At 25.4% G+C, this 27520-nt stretch overlaps 1 protein-coding gene across 3 annotated transcripts; it reads right to left on the reverse strand.

The window, feature by feature from the left end:
- Window positions 1–1077: 1077 nt before the first annotated feature.
- Window positions 1078–27496, reverse strand: LOC129970879 (AP-3 complex subunit beta-1-like). Of its 3 annotated transcripts, none has more exons than XM_056084576.1 (26): window positions 27476–27496; window positions 24264–24447; window positions 21541–21616; window positions 21298–21372; window positions 21107–21202; window positions 20104–20264; window positions 19877–19943; window positions 19313–19495; window positions 19024–19185; window positions 17694–17791; window positions 14743–14797; window positions 13763–13834; window positions 13609–13671; window positions 13164–13296; window positions 13012–13064; window positions 12433–12600; window positions 12086–12341; window positions 10162–10389; window positions 8163–8554; window positions 6705–6774; window positions 6480–6607; window positions 4858–5046; window positions 4707–4746; window positions 3999–4181; window positions 3550–3694; window positions 1078–2656 (listed from the first exon to the last, which is right to left on the reverse strand). In XM_056084576.1, exons 2-26 carry the CDS (start codon window positions 24386–24388, stop codon window positions 2506–2508), a joined length of 3369 nt encoding a protein of 1122 aa, XP_055940551.1. In that variant the 5' UTR covers window positions 24389–24447; window positions 27476–27496; the 3' UTR covers window positions 1078–2505. The 3 variants fall into 3 exon arrangements, with proteins under 3 accessions (XP_055940551.1, XP_055940474.1, XP_055940482.1); XM_056084499.1 differs by lacking the exon at window positions 27476–27496 and adding an exon at window positions 27114–27177; XM_056084507.1 differs by lacking the exon at window positions 27476–27496 and adding an exon at window positions 26982–27097.
- Between the last annotated feature and the right edge of the window lie 24 nt (window positions 27497–27520).

The raw sequence follows: 27520 nt of genomic DNA on the forward strand, positions 1-27520 counted from the left end.
TATCAAATATAATTTGCAACTTTTCACTTAAAAAATTAATAGATGAACTAGTAATAATAAAACAATTGATATGATTTTGCCTTGTATGCATGTAACAGCAAATGTAAAGTGGAAGTTAATTTTTATTTGGAACATGAAACCGGAGCAAGGTAGATTTAGTACTTGTTTAAATCAGAATTATTAAGCTGTAAGCTCGCACAAAAAATTGGAACTTACCATGAATATACATATATAAATCTTTATATTGCAAACAAATGAGGATAGTTGACTAATTACAATACAGAAAATCGATACAAAACAAAATCTTCATATTGATTTCCATAAGTATATTTTTAAATTAAAGGATTGATTCAAAACTCCTGATAATTTGCTCCTTTCATCTTATAGATTAAAACTGTTCAGCCTTTTTGTAAAAATTAATTTGTTAAAAATCAAATATTTGTCCCATTGTATGCAATAAGTCATGCGAGAAATATTTCATGAGAATGTCCCTGAAGTCAAAATCGAAGTCAGATCTACAAATAAAAATGGATATGTTACATCACTGATAAACATTTGTTATAGTTGAAATTTTTGTTGTATGAAAACAGGAAGCACTGCAATATCTTTCAGAAAATTCTTTGTGTTAAAAAATAAAAAAAGAACAAAGATCAAGTACACGGAATAACTAAAGTATTAAAATAATAGGGGAAGAGAGCCTTAGTTTTTTCCCCCTTTCCAAATAAAATAAAAAAAAAAAAAAATGGGGGAGCATATGAAAGATTGGTTAATTTTCCAGGATCACTACAATTTAATTTCACTAAGTGTGGAATTCAATTTCATTAATGTATGGGAGATAAATTTTTTATGCATATTAAATAACATTATCACAGGCATTTTGTAATAATTTTTATTAAAAAAATAATATTAAATTTTGAGATTTTAAAACATGGACATTTAGGAGAAGCTCCATTAAATTAACATAAATTTTCTTTTTATAAATTAATTCTATTAAAACAGTTTTATCTTGATTTAAGAAGCACTATATATATATTCCTAATAAGAATAACACTATTCTACCAAAAATAGAAAATTAAATAGCATTACACAACAAGCATAGTACACACATTTAAACAAAAGTTAAATATTTTTTTTTTCATTTATTAAATACAAAAGAATCATATACCACATTTTGATGTTTCACAAATTGATTTTTATGCAATCTGAAAATGTCATGATCACGCATATAAAAACATACTGAATAAAAATTATGTTACAATCTTGGGACAATACACAAAACAAAAAATTCAAAATCTATTTAAGCACAAAATATACATTTTATCCATAAACGAAAAAAAAAAAAAAAATACATATAGAAGAGAGCGAGATAAAAATACTGGATTATTATTTCAGCTAATGAAACATCTGTGCATTTCACTCTTCAAAGCAGTGTATGGTTAGAAAACAAATTTAATCCATAATCCAAGCCCCCACCTTATGAAAAAATCTTTCTTCAAAATCTCTTTTCCCCAATTTAATTGATATATACATATAAATAATTAAGAACAAAACTTTTTAAAAATAATTTAAACTTAAATATAAAAAAATTGATAGTAAAAGATAACACTAAGCTGAAATCCATAGAATGTAAAAAAAAAAAAAAAAAAAAATTCTTAAACTATATTTGTGAATTTTTTATTATAATAATTATTACTTTCCCTTATAAAGTCTATGAATAAGCATTTATATTAAGGAAAACCTGAATCACTTGAAATGTTTACAAAAAACATAACTTAAATAGGTAAAAAAACAACTTAATTATTGTAGCAAATGCTCACCAATTAGTAATGGTAATTTCAAAATTCATGTACAGACAATATTATTACAATATTCATGCATCATAAATTCTTAACTTCTATTGGATACTAAAAGAAAATCTTGAAAACATTCCTAATTATTAAAAACAGCTTTATGAATAATGAGTGTGGAATACAAATGATTTATTTATTACAATAGTAAGCATAAAGATAACTTCATGACACAATTTCTTTATCACATTTATATGTAATGCACAGTTGCTTTGTCAAAGTTCAAGAGGCATCACAATTTATGGCATAATTGATAACATGAATCACAATTAAATTTATAATTATTCAACACTATTATGAAGGATAATGTCAAAAAAAAATATGAATGGCAATAAGAAATCCATTATTTTAATAAAAATTGCACAAAAGTTAAAGCCATGGGATAATTAAATATAAAGAGAAATTAACCAAATTATATAACGTTAGATTTGGGACTTAACCCTACAAAATAGAATGGAGTTCAATGCAAAAATAGCAAATGGAATTCATATGTCAGGAGGTATGAGCAATTAAGAAATAATTACTAATGAAAATATAGTTCTCCCTGTACATTTTTACACTATGAAAGCCTGTGTATATTCATATGATAATGTATTGCTCTCCATCCAGACAACACTTTAAGAAATACATACATAAAAAAATTCTATTTCCACTATTATCATTTTACTAATGCATCCTTTAATTCTTTAAAAAACATAGAACCAATGATCATTTTTTCACAGTTCACAGTAATGGTTGCTTTACCATTAGCCAGCACTTGGATGGAAATCAGGACCAAACATTTGGAAGCAGGTGTCTGACCTGCAAATCTGTTTAAAAAAAAATAAAAATAATTAAAGTAAATTTAGGTGAGAAGATTTTCAAATTGTTATTATTAGATGAAACAGCAAATTTGTTACAACCTAATCAAATGAAATATATATCATCACTTTTTAACCACCGGAATAATTCTGTTTGAAAAAAAAAAAAAAAAAAAGACTATAATGGTTTTTTTTAACAATTAATTTGAAATTTTGAATTTGTTAAAATTGTTGGCTAGATAAACAACAAATAATGATATTTAATGTCTAACAAGAAAAAAAAAAGCAATTACTTTGATTTATGGAGAATTATACTAAATAATATTCTTTTGCAATCTATACCAATATACACCATTATTAAATGAAAATATCAATTATTTTTATTAATTAAAAAGAAGCATTTTGTTCTCTTTTAAAAACTTAAGTACTTTAGCTTGCCCACATAAATATTGTAGCCAGTTATTAAATTCAACAAAAATTAACCCAATATCCTGACACTCTCAAATAATTTAATCAACAAATATAGTGGCTTAAGCATATTTTTGCTTATCAATAAAAGCATACTGATCATATTCTCAAATAAGTAATATTATTTAACTACATGATTAGGAGAGACAAGATTTTAATTACATGCAAACTAATTTATATTTCTATGTATATTTATAATACTGAAATCTTTTATATAGTCATGAGATTGTACATATCTCCAATTAAATAATATTATATTATCTATTTCTTCAAACAAGTTTTTCTTTCAAACTATACAGAACCCATATAATCTAATTAATATACTTACTTTTGCTACCAAGTTTATCAAATAAGTCATAACAGTTGCTACTTCACAAGCTTTAAACAATGATATTATGAAAATAAAAGTATAAATATGTCTCTGACCAACTTACCGTATAATTTTACAATTTATATCATTATTTTGTACTTGTGCAACATTTGCAACTTCATATACATATTGAATAATGGCCTTTTCATCAGAATGTCCAGAGGACAGATCAACATTTCCAGAATTTTCATTCATGCCTTTTAATTTACCTATAATATAATCATATAATCGTATTTTTAAGAGAAACAATAGTAATACATTTGTTATAATATATGCAAAAAAGAATTATGGTATATGAAGATATATGTTTTAGCTTCCCGTTTTAAAATCAAATTACAACCATAAAGAAAGCAAAAAAAAAAAAAAAAAAAAAAACCATAACCATTATTATTCAACCATAATAATGAAACCATTACTGAATTTTTTATAAACTTTTATTCAAAATTTAGAAAAAGTAATTAGAAATTTTAATTATACAAAATAATCATCTATCTTTAAAATGCAAATAATTACTTTGAGCAGCAGTGAATTCACCCTCAGATAACAAAACAGGCTGAATCAATTCTCCAACTGAAGCCTTAATTGTTAAATTGTAGGTGTTATCACTTGTCTTAAGTTCAAATTTGGCTGGCTGAGTACTTTCATTGTAATCAACACCTATACTTATGGTACATCTGGCATTAGGAGGAAGTGTTCCTGAAAGAGAAAGGAAACTATGAGAAAAACACATAAGTCAAAGAAGAAAGACAGTAATCAATATAATGATTTATATAAAATGGTTAACTAAAATTTGATACCAATACTTGAGTTTAAGTTCAGATTTTACATTATTTTTGTGAATTATGGAATGGAACTTTCCATCAAGATTTAAATAAAAAAAATTTAAATAATTAAGTGATAGATTATTCAAAAGGGTTAAAATAAAAGGAAAAAAATCAATATTTATCACAGAAAATTTAAATTTGTTATTAGTTTTAATTAAAAATTCAATAAAATTTTTTTATAAGGGAATATTCCCAATAACATTTTTTATTCACATATTTAATATGAAAACAATTTTAAAATATAATCTAAAAGCACAAGTCTTTATTTATATAAAACATAAAAAAAAAGTATCTGCAAAATTTACGATATTTTACAACTTAATAAGAAAAAACAATAAATTTACATCAATTTCATAATTTGCTATAAAAAGATATTTGAAACACAAAATGCACTTACTATTGTCAAGACATCCATGGATTTCAATGTTTCCAATTTTCTAAAGAAATTACAATAGTTATTAATATTACAAGTTTAAATTATAAATTATATTACACTAAGTGAAAATATTACACTTATTATAAAAATAAAAATAGCATATAATAATTACTGTATTTGGAACATGAATTCCACTTATTTCTTTTTCAGAGGTATTATGCAGCATCAATTCCACTGTTGTCATTTTAGATGAGTATAAATTAGGACTACGAGTGAAGCGATATGAGGCACACAAACCTTTTCCATTAAATTTATTCAGAAGTTCATACTCTTTAACTGGCACATGTACAGCAGATATAGTCTAATGAAAAAAAAAAAATAAAGCATATTTGTTATACTTTTGTATTTATAAAAAAATAAATAAATTCCCCACTCCCCAAATAACGAAGAACAATTTTTTCATAAATAACAAGTCTAATGTATGTAAATTGGAAGAAGTTTTGCGTTATATAAGTGCATTCCATTAAGTAAAAACAAACATTTTTGGAATCGATAATGAAAAATAAAATAGGTGAGAATAAAAGGATTAAGCAAGCAAAATTTTAATTCTAGAGCAATAAGAACAAATCTAATTACTTTTCAAGAATATCCGCATAATCGCATATATTTTGAACTGCTTAACCCTTTTATCAGATATATTTTTGATTATTTTTAAAACATTTTCCTGGATTTCCTCCACATTTCAATACATGACACATTCTACTTAAAATAAATGTAGTTCGATTTTAATTGAATACAAAAAAGTTTCAAGAGTGAAAATGGTAGCAGGGTTTTTTTTTTTTTTTGAAAATTATTTCTATGATTGAATCATTAGCTAGCTAAATTTATATACATTTTGCAGGCAAATTGATAAACCAAATAGTTAAAATTGTAAATTTTTCCAATTTTACTATCTTTCAACAAATTCTTGAAAGAAGAATCCATTTGTATTTACAGTTAAAAAATTGCCAAATTTATTACTTTATTCTATTATTAAAAATCTTATTCATTTTGTAGTAAAAATATCTAAAATGATGAAGTTTGTAGTAGTAACAATTATATATAATTTTTTAACTAGAATAATTATACCATTAGCCTTTACTATTACATTTACATTTTTAATTAAGGCCAAAAATGCATTAGGGATTAGTTAAAATAAAGCTGTGATTGTTCTGACATTTGTAATGGTATTTTAATTAGTTCTTGATATTCATTTTTTTGACGTACTTATGAATATATTACAGAAATCAAATGTATTCTGAGTAGAACAATAATCATAAATGTTTTTCTTATTCCATCATTCAATAGAAAAAAAAAAAAAACATTAAGTTATTACTTTCTACAACATGAAATATTTTTTAAAAAAATAACTGCAATTGTTGGGATCAAAAACTTTAGATTTAATAGCATTCATGTATTTCAATAGATTTCAAAAGCAAATTACAAATTATGTTAAGTTTTTATAAAAACATGTTTGGCAGTAAGAGAGAAGCATACATATTCATGTATGCTTATTTTTAGTAATCAAATGATTTCAATTGAATAATTTTAAAAGCAGAAATAAATTTCATGGCATTAATATAAATAAAAAATTATTAACTTTCAGTCCTACAAAATTTAAGAATCACTGCCATATACAATTGCATTAACAAATTCTTTTTATTTTTTGAAATAACCCAATCTATTTTTGTTTTTAACAGCATATAATGAAGAAATTTTCCATTTAATGTTGGAAAATTTAGTAGGAGAGGTCACCTTTAAATCATTAGGAATAATCAAATCGGACTTTTCTGTGGGCTTTAAGGAATTATTTGCCGTTGGTGTGAGCATATCTGTGAATACTGCTGGTTGTAGCACTGGATTTGAGACAACTTCAGTTGAAACTGTAATACATAAAATGGAAATAATATTAGAACGAAAACTGTAAAGAAACTATAAGGAAAGAAAACTATGTAAACATTAAAATAGAAAAGTACTCACAATCATCTAAATCCAAGAGCAAATCAACTTCTTTTTTTAACTTTTGCTCTTTCTTCTTTTTAGAAGGAATCTGAAAATAATTAAGTTTCTTTAAAACATTTACTTTAAACTAAGCCATATTTAGTTTAAATGGATTACATTACAAAAATTAAATTCGGTGTTTAGATAAATTAATCAAAGTTTTTATATACATGAAATATATCATTTGAAAACTTAGCCTCTAACAATATTTAAAATAAATACCTGTTTCAGTTTATCAGTATCTGTTGTAATTCTACAGGATTCAAATTTATAGATTAAAGATACAGCTAACATAAAAAACATTATTATAATTATGCACTTCTTAGGACAATGTTTTAAATAGTAATTACATTTTTAAATAATATAAAACAGGCACTTTTGGAATTGAGGAAACATTATAACATGAAAGCAATCCCAATATCAAATAAATTTCAGCAAATTATCTTTTAAATGATAATTTGGTTCACAGACAATTCTTCCTTAATTTTATAATATAAATTAAGGAACAATTATAATTGATTGCATTTTTATTGTTAATTATTTTAACAATATAAAATATTGTTAAGAATCATTTTAAGCATAACTTGAATTAAAACAATTCATTGGTGTAGGGAAATTCAAAGCAAGTTCATTTCCCCCCCCCTATAAATATTTAATTGCATGTTTTTTATCTGTTGCTAAAAACTGAAATAGAAATACACTCAATATGCTTTTTTGAAATTAAACTGATGTGAACATTTCATTCTTAAGTTTCTAGTAATTATAGCTATTGTTTACCTTCAAATTTCAGAAATAATAAAAAACTTAAGATTGTGCATTCATTTCTAAATACTGTTATTATTGTTTTCCTAATATCTTAGGTATATAAGAATATATACTTAAAGCATTAGCATGAAATTTTACTAAGATTCATGACTTTTTTAACATAATTTATTAAGTTCAAATATTAGGTAAACTATAAAACAGTGCAATGTCCAATTAACAGCATAAGCGCACGCACACATCTTTATATAAAATTATTTTTAGGTTCATTCATTTTTTAATGAGTTTGTTAAGTTGAAAGATGAAAACAAGTTGCAATATGGATTTAATGCATTTGTAACAAATAATTTTTCAAATGTCTGATTAAAATTTTTTAAATTTAACAAAATAAACTTTAATGTATAAATAAAACATATATTAAATTGTTTGAAATCTTCCACATTTTTGAATTTTAATACAAGGATATTGTGCAGATAAATTATAATTTCTAATAATACAATAATTATAAACATTACATTTGAAATTCACGAGGATTTATATACCTACACATTCTAAACACTAACACCCCCCACCTCCCAAATTCAATTTAATGATGGCACTATACATATTTTAACAGTAAATATGTTTTCAAGGAAATATATAAAATTGTATACAATTAGATTTACAATTACTTACTTTCTTTTCCTCTTCAGATTCTGTTGATTCAGATTCTTCTTCACTTTCTGATTCACTTTCAGACTCGGATTCAGATTCTGAGATTACTTTCTTTTTCTTCACTTTTTCAGGTTTAGAATTCACAGTTTTCTTTGATTTAGGTACTGAATTTTCTGTCAATTTAGGTTTTGAAGGTAATTTCTTTTCTTCTTTTGCAGGAGTAGGTTCTAAATCAATAATATTTTTAGATTCAGGTTCACTTTCAACAGATTCAGAGCCCGATTCCTCACTTTCAGATTCACTACCACTGCTACTTCCACTTTCCGAATCAGATGATACTTCTGAACCAGATTCAGAAGCTGAGTTTTCTCCATTTGCATCACTTTTACCAGCTTCAGAGGCAGAACTTACAGCTATAACATTTAAAGACATGCATATTTTCACATCTGTAATTTAATGGACATTCAAACAAAATTATAAAGCTATAAGAACACATGCTGTAATTTTGCTTTGAATGAGAAATTAATTATTTACCATATGAAAATTGTTGATTGCAATTTATCTCAAATGAGTTGCAATCTAATGAAAAGTGAAAATTTTTAGGGAAGAAAATAAAAATAAATTGATGAATGATTTTGTGAAATTGATAGAACAGACTTTTATCAGGCATTTTATTTGGTAACACTTTTATTGTATAAAATACTAAATAATTTTTAAAGAAATTTCATATTAAAAGAAGTATTTAGACAGCAATTAGTTTATTTATTACACATTATTATTTGTAATCAAAGATTAATGAAAAGCAATCAAAGAATAAATTTAAAAACAACAACAACTTAGAAACTTTATCTTGATTTGTTTGATAGTTAAATATTAAATATAGATGTAAAAAAGAAAAACATATGCAAAAAAACCAAAATCCTGAAATATCATCAAATTGACTTTCAAAGTCACCTTTAACAGTACTGAATGCATACAGCTACTTTTCATTTTAATGTATGTATCTATACGGTATGATCAAATTTAACAGTGTAATGATTTAATAGAATTGGATAAGAGAATATTTAAGAACTAATCTTATTTAAATGGAATAAAAATCTTCATGACATATGATGATACATGTTACCATTTTTTTCACTCCAATAAGCATTAAAATATTTAAAATTCAAATGTAGAGATGCACTTATTATGGAATCTACTGAAATGCTATATAAAAAGATTTATATTGAATATTTTTAACAAATTATAATATTCCTTTCTGTCTTGAAAGGGATATGGATGATTAAATTAGCATATCTCGCAGACAATAATTCTAGCCTTATACAATTACAACAATTTTACACTACATAAGATAAATTTTTCTAGTAAAGGGAACAGGCATGAAATACTTTAAATGGTATCTTTTATTCTTCTAATGATTATTAAGGAAAGAATTCAATATTCAACAGAATAAAAAAAATTTTTATTTGAATCATGATCAGGAAACAATGAAGTTTGAATATGAAAGCAGGAAAAAGATTGTAGAAATTCATTCAGAGATTATATAATTCAGAAGAGAATTTTCCCTTAATTTTAGATAAGCAAGCATTTCAGTTTTAATACATGCTATGAGAAATAAAAACAATAAGTAGTGCACAATTCCTGAAAATAATGTTTTTAATTCAAATTATTTGAAAACCATTAATTTTAAGAATGCAGATAAATTGAAATTATTACATACATATGCATTTAATCTTCCAGAATCCCTATTAAATTTTTTTAAAATTCTTCTCTTTAAAATACTGATTAGTGATACAAACAAAAGCATATGAAATCTTCATTTTTAGTAGTATCAAATTTCAGTTTTTGTCTTAGTTTTGTTTAACTAATCAAATACCATTTCTGCATATTTTTATTTTTAGTATTCTTAATATAAAACAATTCAAGTCAATCAGTTTATAATTTATAAGCATTTTTCTCATATTGTTAGAAAATAAGAGTAAACTGACAAAAGAAAAAAGAGCAATTGATATTATCTTACCTTCTTCTGGAGAACTAGATTCAGTTTCTGAATAGAAAGATTTTTTCTTGACCATTTTCTTCTTCTTTTTCTTTTTATTTACGTTGAACTCTTGCCAAGGCATTTGGGTTTCAACATTCCTGACAGATGGATCAGGGGGAGTCTCAGGAAAATCCGGAAGATCATGATAACCAGTTGTTCGGGAATTGATGTAATGACTTAAGGATCCTAACTGGTAACGATCACGATCTATTAAAAAAAAAAGAAAAAAAAAAAAAAAAGAGATAAAATTATATAATTCTGTTCAATGAATATTACAAACATTAAGTTAACCATTAATTTATTTTTAAGTAAATGCAACAATAAAACTTATCTAAAACTTCACATATTAGGTTTAAAGGCTTTTGTATTGTTATTAGAATTTAGGAAATTAAAAACTAATCTGTACCAATTATATATTCAATATAAAAATGCAACAAATTGCTCATACATTAAGTTTTGATAAACAAAAGGAACTCATAGGAAATATTATCATTAGCTAGAGCTCAAAGACAGATTTTAAATTACAATAAATTATGCAAAATTTAACTCAAAAAAAAAAAAAAAAAAAAAAGGATGAATGCAAAATTAAATTAAAAATTTTTTTTAAAAAACTTATAGCCTAATTTTTTACATAATTTTATAATATAATTATAAAATAATGGCAAAAGAAATAAAGAGTATATGAAACAAATTGCAACAAACAGAAAGAACATTTTCATTTATTACTATAAATATATTTATAATATTCATATAAAAAATAAGAATAGGGGGGAAAAAGAATGAATCGTGACAAAAATAAAAAGTTTTATATCCCATATAAAATTCAACATTAGCGTTGAAACCACCAAGCTTAGGAATTGTATGGCGTGAAATATGTTTAGATACAATATATAAAATGGGCACAATCTGGAATTTAATTTCATTGAATACCACTTAAGAAAAACTAGATTACTAAGAAAAAATTATAATAACTAAATTATATAGAAGTATAAAATAAAGGTAAGTTAAAGTAATAAGTGTATAAGTCAGTTAAGTAGTACCTAAATTTATTTTGCAATGCATAATTTTAAAAGAAAATCAATATTACCCCCCCCCCCCAAAACTGTAAATCATTAAAAATCTGCTTTACAAAATTCATTACTTTTTTAGAAAATAGTTGCAAATGAAATTTCTAATGAGCTATTCATTCAATGACAAGCATCATATAATATTAATTTAAAAAAATCAATTTGATGCATTTTGAGCAAATTACCAAGCAAAAGTTACCCTTTTGTCAATGAAACAGTTTGATTAGAACATAGGAGATTTTTAAAAAGAATATATTAATACCTACAACATAAACCCGTTTCACAAATCTCATTCAAACTTTTGTAGATATAATGTGAAGAAAGTAATGGAGAAAGTCTGTACTAATAAATATTCTGACTAATAATTTAGACATTTTTAGTACAACAAATTTTATATATTGCTGTATTATTTACTTAAAATCAATACAGTTAGTTTTAAATTTCTTAAAACAATATCATACGGTAAAAGTAAAAATAATAAAGTGTAATTCTGATATCTGGATTAATATTTTCACAGTGACATGAATAATTAAGTAGGGCAGTAAGAAAAAGCTTTTAAGAAATTATTTATAAAATTTTAAAACTCGTTTTCCTGATAATTGTATAATATTTGTTATTTCATACAATGTAAGTAAAATATGCATTTACGGCCTTTGGCGCATATTCTCAATTTTCTGTTATATACGCAGATAACATAAAAAATTGAAAACATGCTGTCATTGTCACAGTTCTGTTGTCATAAGAAAAACATTTTGAATGATTCTAACACATGTATAGGAAATAAGGTTTTAAAATTTTATAAACATAAAATATTCATACAGTAATGAAAAACCTACCTTTAAATTTTGATTGTAATACAGGTGCTGGTTTGGAAGCAAGCAAAATCTTTTTAGCGTGCTTTGACAAATAAGTGGGCTTGTCACCAGCTGGCATTATTAACTGTCGCAAAAATCGTGCCCTATCACGAATATCATAATTTGTATCATATTTTGCAAGATTAAAAACATACTGAACTAATAAACTTGTTTGCTTTGAATTGGTTAAGTAAAGTTTGGCTGCAAGGTTGATGGTCTGCAGCTTGACAATATCTTTCTAAAAAGAAGAGAAAAAAATTAATATTATAATACAACCCTTTATTAAACCAATCTGATTAACTTTTAAATTTGCAAATACAAATACATACTTCATTTGAAAATGTTTTAGCAACTTTGCGTAAAACATCAGGAGCTATTTTGGACACCTTATCAGCATATTCTCCTATCAGCCACAATATTGAAGCTCTAGCCATTGGTACAGTTATCCTGTCCATTAAGCGTGACATATCAATAATTATATCTTTATGCTCTGCAATCTAACGGAGAAAAGAATTAGGAATAGATCTTTGGAACTGAAAAATAGATTATAAACAAAATATATACATATAATAAAGAAAATTAACACTGTCCATTATAACATTTTTTGAATTAAGATAACTTTGATTAAGATTTGATAAATATTTCATACAATTAATATTTTGAGTTAAAGACAGCATACTGTTTGAAGAATTTATGAAGTCATGATCAATCACTTTATGGTGATATGACAAAGCTGCAGAGAAAAAGCCATTAATTGGTCAGTGGATTTTAGTAATATGTTACAATCTCATGTACAAAGAGAATTTAACATTTTGTCAGATAAAAAAAATAAATATATGCATTAGAACATAAAGATATAACTTCTTTATTATTTAAGAAAATTAAAATCAATATTTATTCAATCATACCTGCATTTGTAGCAGTTTCTTTATTACAACAACACTCTCAGCAACAATAATTTCTGTGTAGAGGGAAAAAAATAAAATAAATTAGAGCACATTTAAATAGAAGCATACAAAAATCAAACATGAATCATAAGCCTAAAAAAAGTTAGCAATACCATTTCTATTTGATAATAAGGAAACAAGTTTGCCAAGGCAGGTATCTGTAACTTCTGAAATTGAGCTGGCACATCTGCCGATAGCCTGTATAGTTGCACTTACAAATTCCATATCTGAACTGGATATGTAAGACTAGAGACAAAGAAAGGAAATTTTTAAATGGGTAAAACTTGAAAATATTATGTAGGACAGTATTTTGTTCCCTATTAAATGTAAAGAGTGTTCACAATAAAAAAGAAACAAAAATAAGCAAACATATCATGAAGGATGATAAGTAATTTAAATGTTTAAATAATTATTATAAATGCTATATTTAATCTAATTTTCTAAAACTAACAATAAAGTACTCCAGAGGTTTTTGTATGAAGGTATGGAGTTTTAGTTATTTATTTGAAATATGGTCTAATGCATTTTCATTAAAACAAATTCAAATAGTATACTTGCCTGAAATTCTCTTAAAATAAAAGAAACATTTCCTTCAGTGGCCAAATTGGTTAGAATTTCTAGCTAAAAATAGAAGCACAATATAAATAAATTATTAAACTTGGAAAAAAATTAAAGCTTATTAATTTTTTAAAAAATTTTAAAGGTATCTTACCTTAAGTAATTTTATATGAGTTGGATCACTAGATCTCACAAAAAAGCTCTTCAAATATGGTTCAAACATACCCTGAAAAATAATTTATTTTGTTAGCCCATGTTTCAATACAAAAAAATAAACAAAAATGAAAATATTCAAAAATAAGATATCTAAAGACTAGTATAACAATGCTTATTAATTGTACACAAAATACTTAAAAAAAATTATTCCAACACACTACAATTCTATACACATGTATTTTATTTAAGTTGATAAACTTAACATGAAAGTAAAGAGATAGGAAAGGAATAAAAAGGGGGGGGGGTAGTGACTGGATGCTTTCAAAATCCAAATTTTAAACATTTTCTATTGAGTGATAACATCAAAGAAAGGGCATTTAAAAGATAGGTATCCACACATTCAGAAGCTCAGTGGCGTAGTGATAGCACTTCACACTCCCAACGCACAGGTCCGAGGTTCAATCCTGGGCAAAGTCGACTCAGCCTTTCATCCCTTCAGTGGGTCGATAAACTGAGGACCAAGCATGCTTGGGAACTAAACACTGGGGGTTCCGCGTTAGGCTGACCACTTAACCGGGACATATGTCTTGCACCCCAGGGCCCTCAGTCAAGAAAACAGATATGGGCACTGTAGGTCTTGCCACACATGGACCATCATGCCACTGAGTTTAGTTTATCCACACATTCAAACAAAAGTTATGTCTGAATACACAATATTGTTAGATAATATCTACTTATTTAATATTCTGAAGTCCAATATTCAATACTCATATTATATTATATATATATATATATATGTACACACACACACTTTTATTATACAATATAAGAAATACTGTATTAAATCTAATAGTACTGAAAATTTGCAACTTACATGGTTCTTTTTCCACAAAGCATGAAAAAAGATTAAAAATTTATATAAATATTTTTTAGAAAAGCAAAGTAATATGCCAAAATATTAAGGAATTGTAAACATACCTTATACCTAGTAGTAAGAGTTGCTATCGTGCTTAAAATAACAGACTGGATTTCCCTATAAAGAAAAACAGACTGTGGTATATTTTAAATGACAAAATCATTATTAATTTATCCCAATTATAAAAAATTAAAATTATAAATAACATTAGAAAACCAAATTTTGTGTGTTGTGACTTATGGCACTTTACAAGCCCAATGTTATATGTCAGCGATTTAAGCCGAGTGAGCATCTCTTGTTTTTTCAGTAGTGCCAACTATAGGCAAGTGTACGATAGCTATTTCATGTGTCACATTTGCTTGCACAAGCCCTTTTTACAAGGGGGCACATTCACATACCTCACAGATAGAACACAGAAGAAGAACCACCATACCCAAACTGAGACTCGCACCCGGGACACCCAGATTACGGGGAAGACACGCTACCCCTATGCAGAACATAGGCCCAAATTTTGTAAGCAAAATATGGTCATTTAGTTGTGAATAAATTTCAAATCTTATACTTCGTTCATTTTTTAATTTCCTGTTTATTTATTGATATTTTCTAATTTATCATAAAGAATATGTGGAGCAATTTTTTTTTTCTTCATTATTATCAATGCTATCAATTGTTATCAAATCTAGAAAGTCTAAAATTGGCCATTTTCATAGCTGAGTAAGAATAGACATTCATACAAAATTTTCTATTTTAATTTTGGTTATCTTCATACCAATTCAATCCCTTTAACAATTTCTTGAATAATATTTAATGTGAAGTGGTATAAATGAGGTGGGGGAAGGAGGAGCTCAATAAATATCTGCTGGTCACGTATAATTCCTTTGACCTCATATAAAAATTTATTTTTGTTTGGCTTTTGCTTGGAATAAACAATTTCTATAAATGAATGACTTATGCAGCTCCTTTCTAAGCTTATCACTTCTTTACAAATACAGTTCCACTTATAATATAGCAAAAAAAAAAAAAAAAAAAGGCAGGGAAAAGTAATTATATATGTTCAAAGGAATTCATTTGAATTCAATTGTTATTCAGATGGAAAATTTGATATATCATGTCATGAATATATTCTTAATAAAGAAGACAGGATAGTTTTAGCAGATTAATGCCGATTTTTTTCCCTTAAATCCCTTGAAACAGAAAGTTAAAAAAAAAAAAAAAAAAAATTATAAGCATTGATTTCAACTATGCAAGTTCTTCACCTAATAGGAGATGACAGTGCAAGAGCTAAAAAGCAAAATAAAGTACTTTGAAAAAATTAGGAGCAAACATCTCTCAAAATGGAGAAGAAAAAACATGAAACAGTGTGGGCTGAAGTTCCTTGATATTCTTTAGAAAAATAATAGAAGCGAATATGTCAAAGGTAATGTAGGATCAAGTTCATTTATCTTTAGGTATGCAACTTTGAAGTTTTACAAATGTGTGGTGTTAAGTTTTATTATTCTAATTCTTAAGACTTTATTGGCTGCAAAAATAGTTTGCTTGTGTTCCATTAAATGATATAAATGTCTTCTGGTATTTCTTCTGCCATCTTAGAATTTATATAAAAAGAATGACTCCAGCAAAATTGAATTTAATCTAATTTTATTGCTTTGATAATGCTGGATATTAATAAATGTATTCTATTTTAAACATCAGCACCACCAAAAGTGCATGGAGATTAGATAAAAGAAATGATTCTATATTTCATACAACAGCTTATCAATTCTTCCAGAATATAGGGCATTTAAGTACATTTTTAAATGAATTAGAAACATTTTTTTCTAAAAGTATTTCAATAAACAATTTCTTATACATGAATTTGAATCTAAACTTTCTTTAATAAAGCAAATGATCACACATTCAGAAAAATCATGATGTATTGTTTGATGTTAAGTTAACAAACAAGGTCAAAGATAGAACTAGTGATCAAATAAGATCAAACATCAAATTGAACAATTTGCTAGAATGTCAGAGATCTGGATTATGCATAAAAAACTAATCATTTTATTATAAGGCAATTCAAAATATAATGGCAGACAAGAAACAAATGCCAGGGAAGATATGCAACTCACATACTCAAGAGGCAGAACCTGATAAATTTGGTACTAAATTTTCGAAAGCAGTTGAAATTCAATCAAAATGTTTGATGACTGACTTTTCATATTTAGTTAAAGTTGTAAATAAACCTGCTGATGAAACAATTGGAGACATTTTGGCAGAATTATTTTGTAATGGGGGAAAAAATGCTACAACTGACATTTTTTTTACGTAATTAAAATTAATTAAAACTTTTAAAAATAAAGGACTTGACTTATTGTTAGTCCTTTAATTATCTAAAGTAGTAGTAAAATCATTGAAGCCCAAGAAGGAAAAATTGCATTCAAGCTTGACAGTATTATTCTGACAGCATGCCAAGGAATGAAGTATAATATACGTAAAATGTGAAATTCAACAACTAAATATATTATAAAAACTCGTTTTAGTAAAAACAAATTTCAAAAAAATATGGATTTTGATCATTTAAAGAGAGCAATCAAAATGTCTGATTCTTGTCTTTATATGTAGAAAATGTTATCTTTCTAGTGTTAATCAATATTATGAAACTTCAGAAAAATTTGAAATTGTATATGTGTCATAAAATGTGTTTTATATATGTGTCATAAAATTCATCATCAAATCTGATACTTGGAATAGTATAAAACTAAATGTACATTTATTTGAATCTACTGAATAGTAATTAAAGGAGAAAAAAATGTTTAGACTTAAACAATTTATGTTAATTATTACAACTTCTTATTAATTAAATTGTTATATTAAATTTATAATTCTTATTTTTATAAAAATACATAAGGTTCTGTTATTAATTTTATGATTTTAAGATGTGTATAAAGATACAGAATCTTTTTACAATTACAAATATCTGAAACATATGATGCAGTTCTGTATTATTTATTTAAAAAAATCAATAAAATAATACCTGTGACTTTTTGTCAACCTAATTAAGGCTTTGGCTACAATATTGACTTCAGATCGAGGAGCTAAATAATAATACAACTGAACAACACCCATCACAACCTAGTGAAGAAAAAAGAAAAGTGAATATGTAGTTTCTAAAAAAAGATATACTATGCATCATATAAACGTTGGCAACTGTAATTCAAATAAGGATTTTATAATGCTCACTTAAGCTGATCAATAATAATTGTTGTAAGACCCCTCCCCCATTATAAAACACGTCCATTTTAAATTTACAAGCAATAAAGAAAAAAGAAGCAAAGTGATATTTGTTCAGCCACAATATTTTCAATTTTAGCTATCAACCTTCTTTACTATATTTTAAAACAAAAAGATATTGAAAAATTAGATTACTAAGGTTATAAACTAAAACATTTTAAATAAAGATCTTTAACAAATTATCATAAAAACATTATAGAAAATATTCTTTTATGGAGACTTGCAATTTAATTAATTGAATGATAAAAAATCAGGTTTGAAAATTAATAATTAGATTGAATTTGCTTGGATCAGTTATTCGTAATTAAAAAAAATGTATTTGTATTTTTTTTGTAATTGAGAATTTTAATACCTATCTTCATTTTTTTTTCCCCATTGCCATGAAGATACATCTATCAAATATGGGAATTATTATTTTTAACATTTTTTTAAAAATCATTTCATTTATAAAAATTAAAAAAGCATTATATAAAGAGAAAGAAGCACATATTACTAGTTATTAATCAAGTGAAATAAACTTTGAGTGATATAAATCTTAGTAGTGAAGAAGGTTTTACAAATTTAAGGCAAAATTCATTTTTTGCAATTTTGAATAATTGCAATATTCACACAAGAAAAAAAAAAAAGAAAGGGGGGGGGTACAATACTTTTTTATTTTTTGTAAATTTATATTGCAATATAAACCCATTAATTCTTTGGTTCTGAGATCATTTGCTAAGAGATATATGAACTTCCAATGACAAGAAATTACAATCTACTCGATATTTTTTAAAGTTAAAATTAAAAAAATGAATTATTTTGTAATAAGAGAACTATCCGCAAGAATAAACAGAGTATCACAAACAGCAAAAAGAAATTACAAAATCCCAATTTTAGTTGCTTCAAAAACAATTAAAAGAAAATATTTTCCTCATTCTTGAATTAAGGATAAAATTACCCTCTCCTTAAAATATAAAAGCAGAAAGGGGATAAAACATATTAATAAGCTGGATAATTATATATACCAGGAGAAAAAGCATTAAATATTTACAACAAACAGAAAATAGGTAAAAAGTTTTAAGTAAAATTCTTACTGCTGAATTTCTGCTTTGTAATAATGGCTTGCAGTTCCTAAGTAACAGGCGATGATCAGGATCCATGACATAATTTTTTGTATTTTTGTTGTCCTCCTCATCCTTACTATGAGAGTTATCCGAGTCATAAAAAGGTTTGTCTTCTTCATCTTTACCATCATCCTAAATTTAAATTATTATAATTGATGAATAAAAAAAAATTATATTTAATTTAAAATAATAAATGGAGAATTCTCCATTACTTTAAAAAAGAAAAGTAACTAAACTTAAAAATAAAATATAAACGTACATATTTATTTGGATCTGCAAACTGTGTACGTCCATAGCGTATTAGCATATTTATTATTATTACTTGACCCCATTCTTCAACATCAACTAAAAGATTGCATAATTTTCTGTAGTTTTTATGAATTAAATCAATTCTTTCTGGACAAACTTCTTCAAAAGCCATAACTGCACTGCCCATTACTAACTGAAAGAAAATATTTAGATTATCATATCATCCCATGCATTTATCAAGTTATCATGGATAAATAATTAGAACTAAAACAGATATCTATATTAGTAATTTGTGTTAAAAAGAAAACCTAAGAAATATACTTAAAATATAACTTAAAAAACACCAAATGAACTTTGCTCACAATGGCATTAAAATAAATACGAGATAAACATTTCCTTCTCGCTCTTTCTCTTTAGTCTTTTTTAATCGATATTACAGGAACACATACAAAAATTTTCAAATATTTTAAAATAATTGATTTTAATAATTTTCTGACAAGATTTTTTTATATACTAGAGAACTGCCAACAGAAACACAAAATTCTATAACAGATAGCAAAGTTAAAATACTTACAGTTGTTTTATCTGATAGTAATTTTTCAAGAACTTCAATGAGCTGATCTTTCTGTTCAGGATCCAGGCTGGAAATTGAATGAATGTATAAAGCGATTAACTCAACACCGGCAAAAATTAAAAGATAACAATTATGAATTTAAGATTAAGATGAGTAAACATATAAAACATGCACATACGAAGCATTTGAAATGAAAATATAAACTAATAAGCTCTGATCAAATGTACCTGTATAATTTAGGAATGGCATGGGCTGAAGTTTTTCGTACATATGGGGACATATCATTCACAGCATCACGAATCGCTAACATCATAATGGGAACTATGACTGGAACTCGGATACTAGATAAAACCCTCAATGCACTAGCTCTTATTAACTGATTTGGATCCTATATATTTGGAAGGAAGAAAAAACTGACATGTAAATAAAATTAAAGTCATTAAATAACAAGAGATAAGAGAAAACATCAAAATGCATTAATTTCTATTGTTACAAAGTCAATCAACTTATAAATTCACTAAAATAATTTTTGAAAGTAATATGTTTCTTTAAAATGAATTAATCGTGATTTTTTTTTCTATTAAAAGGACACAAAGAAGACCAAACACTTTGTAAAATCCAATATTTACACCAGTTATTGAGAAAAATTCATTAATATCCTTAAATTAGTGTAATAATATGGACTTTGATATAATTTCCAAATTCCTTAAAATAATTATATTTAAAAAAAACATTCAGTTTTTTTTTTTTTTTTTTTTTTTGTAAAAAGTACTCATAGAAACAGATTTTAAAATTTCAAATTCAAATGCGTTTTATAATTCATAGAATATCTGTACAGAATTATACATAATGAATTTTTTTTTAAAAAATGGAAGCATTTATGATTTATTATACAAAAAAAATATAAAAAAATAGACTTATGATATAAATACATAAATATTTTCTATCACTATCAAGTGATAAAGAAAAAATGTTTAGTCCCAAATAATCATTTTTACATGGATCTAAAACTCAACCCAAAAGGGAAATTTAAGTGTAAATGATTTAATAATAAATTCTATCTAACTGATCTTGCAAATTTAAATGATTAAAAATTAACTATAAATATTATAATTTCTTTCTACTGAAAAAAAAGAAATTCTGAAAATTAAACTCAAACTTTCAAATAGATACTAACTGTGGTAAAATAAGTAGGAAATAAAAATGGGTATTAAGAAGAAAAAAGATTACCTTTAAAGCCCTTTGGAATGTACTAATGGATAGCAAAGCCAAATCTTGCTGTTCTTCTGCATATCTCACTAGATACACATACACAAGTTTTTTAACCTAAAAGAAACCAAATCGTAAACATTGACTTAATCTTACATATGAGAAAGAAGTAAGAAATCTATATTATAAGTATACATGATAAACAAAATTACCTCAATATTTTTTGACACTACATTTTTCACAACTGCAGGAAAAAGATCAGATGCATCTTTACCTTTAGCAATCATCTGAAATAACAAGAATTTATATTAACAACATAAGTAGTTAACATAAAAAAATTACAGAAATATAATCTTGAAAATATTTCATCAAAAGAATTAATAAAAATATCAAATAATAAAAAAGATCATAACTATTACATGCACTTTAAAATTATGATATTTAATAATACATACTCCAATAATCCTTTTCATAGCTTCCAGTTTCAAGACATCTTTATTGCCATCAAGCATATTTTTCAAGTCTTCATGTCTAAATATTAAAAGCATAATTATAATTGCATTTTAAATTTAGAATATTTCCATTAAAGCATTAATTCAGAAACTCTGAAATATTCCCTTTCAAACACTTAAACCATATACAATAAGAGTAATTCATGATTATTCAATATTATAAAAATGTTTTTTTAATGTAAATATTGCATTTTTATTCGCTTTGTGATTGGTAGATAGCAAGTCACCTGAACCATGACATTTGAAGTTTGTTTTGCCAGTATTATTTAAAATATGCAAAGAAAATTATTATTACATAATAGCAAGTATTTATATAACCCTTGATGAGGAAATGATGATAAAAAAAAAGTAAAGCTTTAATTAACACCAAATTAATTACAAATGAGTTTAAAGCAATATTATTTGTAAATTCTACTTTTTAGATACATCACTTGTGGCAACAGTAACAAATAGCTTTCAGGTTTATTTCTCTTTTTCGAGAAACGAAAAATTTTCATCTCTAGCCAGCAATCATCTGAATACTCAAGCAATACACATGTTAATCCTGCATTATTTTTTTTAAAGTAAGGAGGCACTCAGTGATATCAGCTGAAGAAAAAATATGAAGAAAGACCATGCAAGAATCTAGCAATTTATAAAGAAAAGCTGATCATGAAACTGCTAAGTTAGTGATAAAACATGAAAAACTGATTCAATATATTATTTAGATACTGGAAATATAAGCAAATAACTGTTCATTTTGTGGGATTTTGAGTTTTGAATTGGAAGCAGAACAATAGCAAAATGTATGTTCTCATCTTGGAAATATTAAGCTTTCAGTATTGAAAGAATGGCCAGGGGAGTTTAAAAATTTGCTAACTAGAACTGATAAACTTTGTGTACATTACTGGACAGCATCAGAGTTGGCGAGCAAAAGCAAGTAGGGGCAAACCCCTCTAATCTATATATAATCGTTGCAAAATACTTTTAAAACTATAAAACCAATTTCTTTTTGTCTACTGAAGATAGTTCTGAAATTTTTGATCTATGGTTATTTTGTCATAAGCATCGACTTTTATTTTTAAAAACCTAAATGGAGAGTAATATCTTATAATTGTTGATGATATAATAGTTTTAAACTAATTCAAAATAGCACAGCTATCAAAATAAATATTCATATATATTACAGATATGAGAAAAACCAAAATAACCTTTTATAACAGGATATTTTCAAAAAGGGTCAGCAAATGTTTATCAAGTTTAAGATACTGCTTGACTATTTGTATAAATATCATTCAGGTTTTCCCTTGTAAACAATAAGCTCTAATTCAAAGGCAGTTGCTCAATGACTTTAGAATGATTAAGAAAAAGCAGAAAAATGATTGGCTAGGTGATTAACCCTTTCTCGATGGGCATGTTATATATGCATCACCTTTGTTATATATGTAGCCCTTGGTATTTTATTCATCAGCTATTGCGGGAGAGGGGGTAGGATTAATGTAAATAAACAAAGTTGGGTTATGTAATGTTCCACTTCATAAAATCATTTGCGTTTCTGATTTTGATCTGAATTCTTTTCTCCTTTTTTTTGTTATTGATGTGTAACCATATCTAGTCTTTTTGGATTTTACCGTCAGTTCTGTTAATTTTACTTGGACTTTGGATATTTCGCTAACTTTTCTTTTTATAATGGAAAGCCTTGGTTTCAGTTTATTATGGCAAGAAAACACGATTAATGCAGGAAGAATGTGCTCAAATTATAAATGAACTAATAATCTTTTTAGATTATTTTATTATTATCATTATTTATCTTTTTAGGTTAAAAAAAAGTTAGGACTTAAATTTTATTTTTTTGAGATTTTTTTTTTCAAAGTTAGGCTTAGCGATGCAAAATCCCCATTGTGTGGGACGATTCTTTTTGCATACGCTACATTCCATGCATGCTTCTAGGATAGAGGCCTTCCGGCCCGAAAGGGTTAAAGGAGATACAAATTAGTCAAAGGAAGAATAGAATGTTAACAGTTCACTGATATAACATCCATTTCCTTCAAAAAGAAAAAAAAAAAAAAAAAAAAAAAACAGGTACCAATTTTTTGCAAATGATATAAATTTTATTTAACTTTTAACATTTTAATCATTATGCTCATGAGTCATATAGGCTTGAATTATCGCTACTAAAAATTATAAAATGAAATTAAATCATTAAAGAATGTTGTAATTAGATACAAAAACTATAAATAATCCACAAACACCTCAAGTACTCAGTGAATTTTGAACTGAATAAATTAGATTCTAAGAAGAGCCAAACAGTTAAGGGTTAAATCAAGTTTTGCAATGTAAGAAGTGAAGGAAAAAAAAATTCACGAAATGGATATAAGAAGTAATTATGTGCAGATATTTATGCAATCACGCAAGTATTTAAGCATTTTACATGGAAATCTGCTTTTAGATAGTTGGGGGAAAAAAACAAAACAGGGCAGTTAAATTATTATATAATGTAATAGAAAACATTAGATATTCTGTCAATTTTTAAAGCAGAATCAACTGTCTTAGAATTAATACTCCAATTAAAAATATCAACACTGAAAAAAAAATATTAGATAAGAAGTGACAAAAATTTCTATATATTCTTTCATAAATAAATGAATTTAAAATGTAAAAATATATATGCATAAAATGATACTAACTTTCTATATTCAGTGGAAAAAATTCCAGTTGAAGAAATATCATTAGAAGAAAATTCATTATCAGGAGATGTGGGGCCATGTTCTGCAGCATATGCTGTTCCTGACATGTTGGCAGGTAACAGCATACATTAACTATAAGCTCAAATTTGAGGTCAAAATACAATCACATACTAAGGATTGGAACCTAAAAAATAAGCATTTGTAATGTCATGTCAAATAATAACAAACAATTGACACACAACCATGTTATAAATTTAGGATAAACAAAAGTACTAAACAAAAACTTAGATACAAAATAAATTAGAAGCAGAAAAAACGTTTAAATGACTGTATATAAAACAGATTTGCATCAAACTAATAAATTTTTTTAAATAAAATAAATTATATACCATTAATTTTCTCATGTAATACAATACTAATACAATATGCTATGTGATAAGGATATAAGCTTATCATAAATATCATAGCAATAAAAGATTTCAAGACTTCTAATCAAAATAAATGAATGAAAGGAAAGTATTAATAATCAGCATGAAAGATCATAATTCTAACTACATATATAAGTGAATCAAAGCATAAAAAATAATTATGTAAAATGATTTTTTTTTCAGATGGCAGTTTTATGCTTAATAGATCTTCCATTACAGTGAAAAATAAAAACAATAATTTTTAAAGATAGACTATCACAAAAATCAATAATTTTAAGAATGGGTTACTTTCAAATTTTTCTAAAGAGAAATATTGAAATTTTTGTAACATTAGCAAACTAATTAATATGAAAGGAACGAATTAACCAATTCTTATGTGATATACTAGTAAATGCACAGCAAGGCAACATTAGAAATATTTCCATTAGTATTAACCAAAGTTTACAAAGCCAATCATTAAACTGCATAATCAATGACTTAAAAAAATTTCCTAAATCTGATCATTTATGATAGAACGCTTAAATAACGCAGAAATTTTTAATGTCTTATGTCTTTTTAAGACAAAAATTAAATATTAAGATACAGTAGAATTACATTTCATTATTATATAATCTCAATTTCTTAAAATAATTTTTGTAAGAAACTTTTATTCAAGTAACATATTTCTCTTAGAAATTAAAAAGTGACATACATATAAATTTCATGCTAGAGTTATACTGCATAATTAAAATAAAACAAGCTTTAACAGGATTTCAAAGGAAAACAAGAAATGATCTTAAAATAAGGCTTGAAATGCAAATTTTAAAAAAAAGTATATTGATTTTTGTTTAAAATTAAGCAATATTTCTAAAATAATAAACAAAAATTCAAAATATAAATGTTTTATAACACAGCAACTAAAATTATGCAAGGCATTTTTTTAAAAAAATTCATTACAAAGAAATTAAATCAATCTTGTAACTCATGTCAAGCACACAGCTAAGAGAATACTCAAATACAGTCACTGATTTAAATTTTTTTATTGATTTTAAATAAAAACATTATCAAAATATCTCACTTAAAATTTTTTTCATGAAGCAAAAAGCTTCATTATTAAATAAAAAAATTAAGCATATCTAAATTGATTTCTTCTATAAATTTATGATACATAAAAATTCTGGATATAATTTTACATATTAAGTTACTCATTTTATGGTAAGAGAATTGTTAATTTTTCTTTCCTATTTCAGAATCCAAAGTTAAATAAATGCTTGGAATTTATACTAGAAGTCTAGAAATCAGCTGATGAATATAAATTTCTATATCAAAAACATTTAATAGCTAGTCTTGTATCCAGAAATCTCAAGAAATTTAAAAGGATACTGAACAAGGATAAGAAATAAGATAATCTCATTGCATCAGACGCATACATAAAATAATATTCAGTGACAGCTCAAAAAGTAAGTAAAGAAGTTTGATATAATAAAAGTAGAAATAATTAATATATATATATAACAGATAAAGATGAATGTATAATTTTTTACATACAATTAACTTAGCTCTTCAATTAAGTAAACTTTCAGAGAGCTTATACTGCTAATAGATTTAAAACTGCTACAAAATGCTAATCCATTCATATAAGGGATAGAAAAGAAAAAAAAAAAAAATATGTTAATTTTCACAAATACAGTCAATTCATCAAACCTAAGAAGTTAATACAAACTATCAGAAAAAGTCAGAGAATAGAATTTAACACCTTAAGAATAGTAAACAAAATATCAAGTCACTACATAATTTCAAATGTGCATTCATTAAAAATCAAACTGTATATAATATGTTAATTTTTAAAGAGCAAAAAATTAACTTGCAGGACTAATCCGATCTCTTAAACTCAAATAATAATAATAATAAAAATTCATCCTACAACTATTTTTCATTCAGAAATCCACAAGTATACAATACTTTTCAGAATATGAACCTCCCATCAAATTTAAACACTTCAGAACAAATGAGGGTAGGGTTTTCTAGAACAAATGTGGGTAGAGATAGGGATCATTATATAAAACTTGTGAGATGAATTTAATCACAAAATTCTTAATAAAAGCACACAGGTCCAACTAAAAATTGACCTCGAATACGAAACTAAAAAAAAATTGGCTACCAATTAAATAAAAATAAGAAATATTGCAGCTATTTCTATTAGACATTTATATTTCTTGATGACCGAACAAAGTTCAATCATTATTACAAACGTATTGATAAGAAAATAAAACTTTGAGTCATGAATATGACTAGCAGACAAGCATCATACCGAGTAAACTAAATAATGTACTTGATGCAATTAAAGATAAATTGTGAAAATATTTAATAGATCATTTATGACGCGAGTTTCTAATTAAAAAAAAATTCCAAATTAACGTGAATATAAGAACAATTTGATTACCGAAGTATCACATTATATTGCAACGAAGTCACTATCACACATGAACAACACAACTGAGTTGAGATGTTAAGAGAGTGGAATTTGACATACTCTAAGAAGAGGAAAGTGAGAAAGCATAGATTTTGAATTAAAAAAATAGGAAAGAAATCAATCAATAAAAAGAATATGATAAGCTTTTTATATTTTAAAAGTCTAATACACATATAGAACTTGAAATTTGTTAATTACGAATCAAACACAAGAAAATTTGGACTTTTTTGAAAAATACAACTTTTCTAAATGATTATATTATACAGTTCCTGCTTTAATAAAATGATATTATATCTTATTTTTTTATAATTATGAAATTTAAGAAATAATACCAAGCATTTTTCAAATATTTCCCAATTCCGGCGCGTGACTCTGAC

Source organism: Argiope bruennichi, chromosome 1 (assembly GCF_947563725.1).
Source record: "Argiope bruennichi chromosome 1, qqArgBrue1.1, whole genome shotgun sequence".
NCBI classification, from domain to species: Eukaryota; Metazoa; Arthropoda; class Arachnida; order Araneae; family Araneidae; genus Argiope; species Argiope bruennichi.

Coding starts and splice junctions, on each gene's coding strand:
- LOC129970879 (XM_056084576.1), bottom strand. CDS start 24,388: ATGCTGTTACCTGCCAACATGTCAGGAACAGCATATGCTGCAGAACAT. Junction 10,390..12,085: donor ATTACAATCAAAATTTAAAG/GTAGGTTTTTCA, acceptor TTTTTTTAATAG/ATCGTGATCGTTACCAGTTA. Junction 6,608..6,704: donor GCTCTTGGATTTAGATGATT/GTGAGTACTTTT, acceptor TATGTATTACAG/TTTCAACTGAAGTTGTCTCA.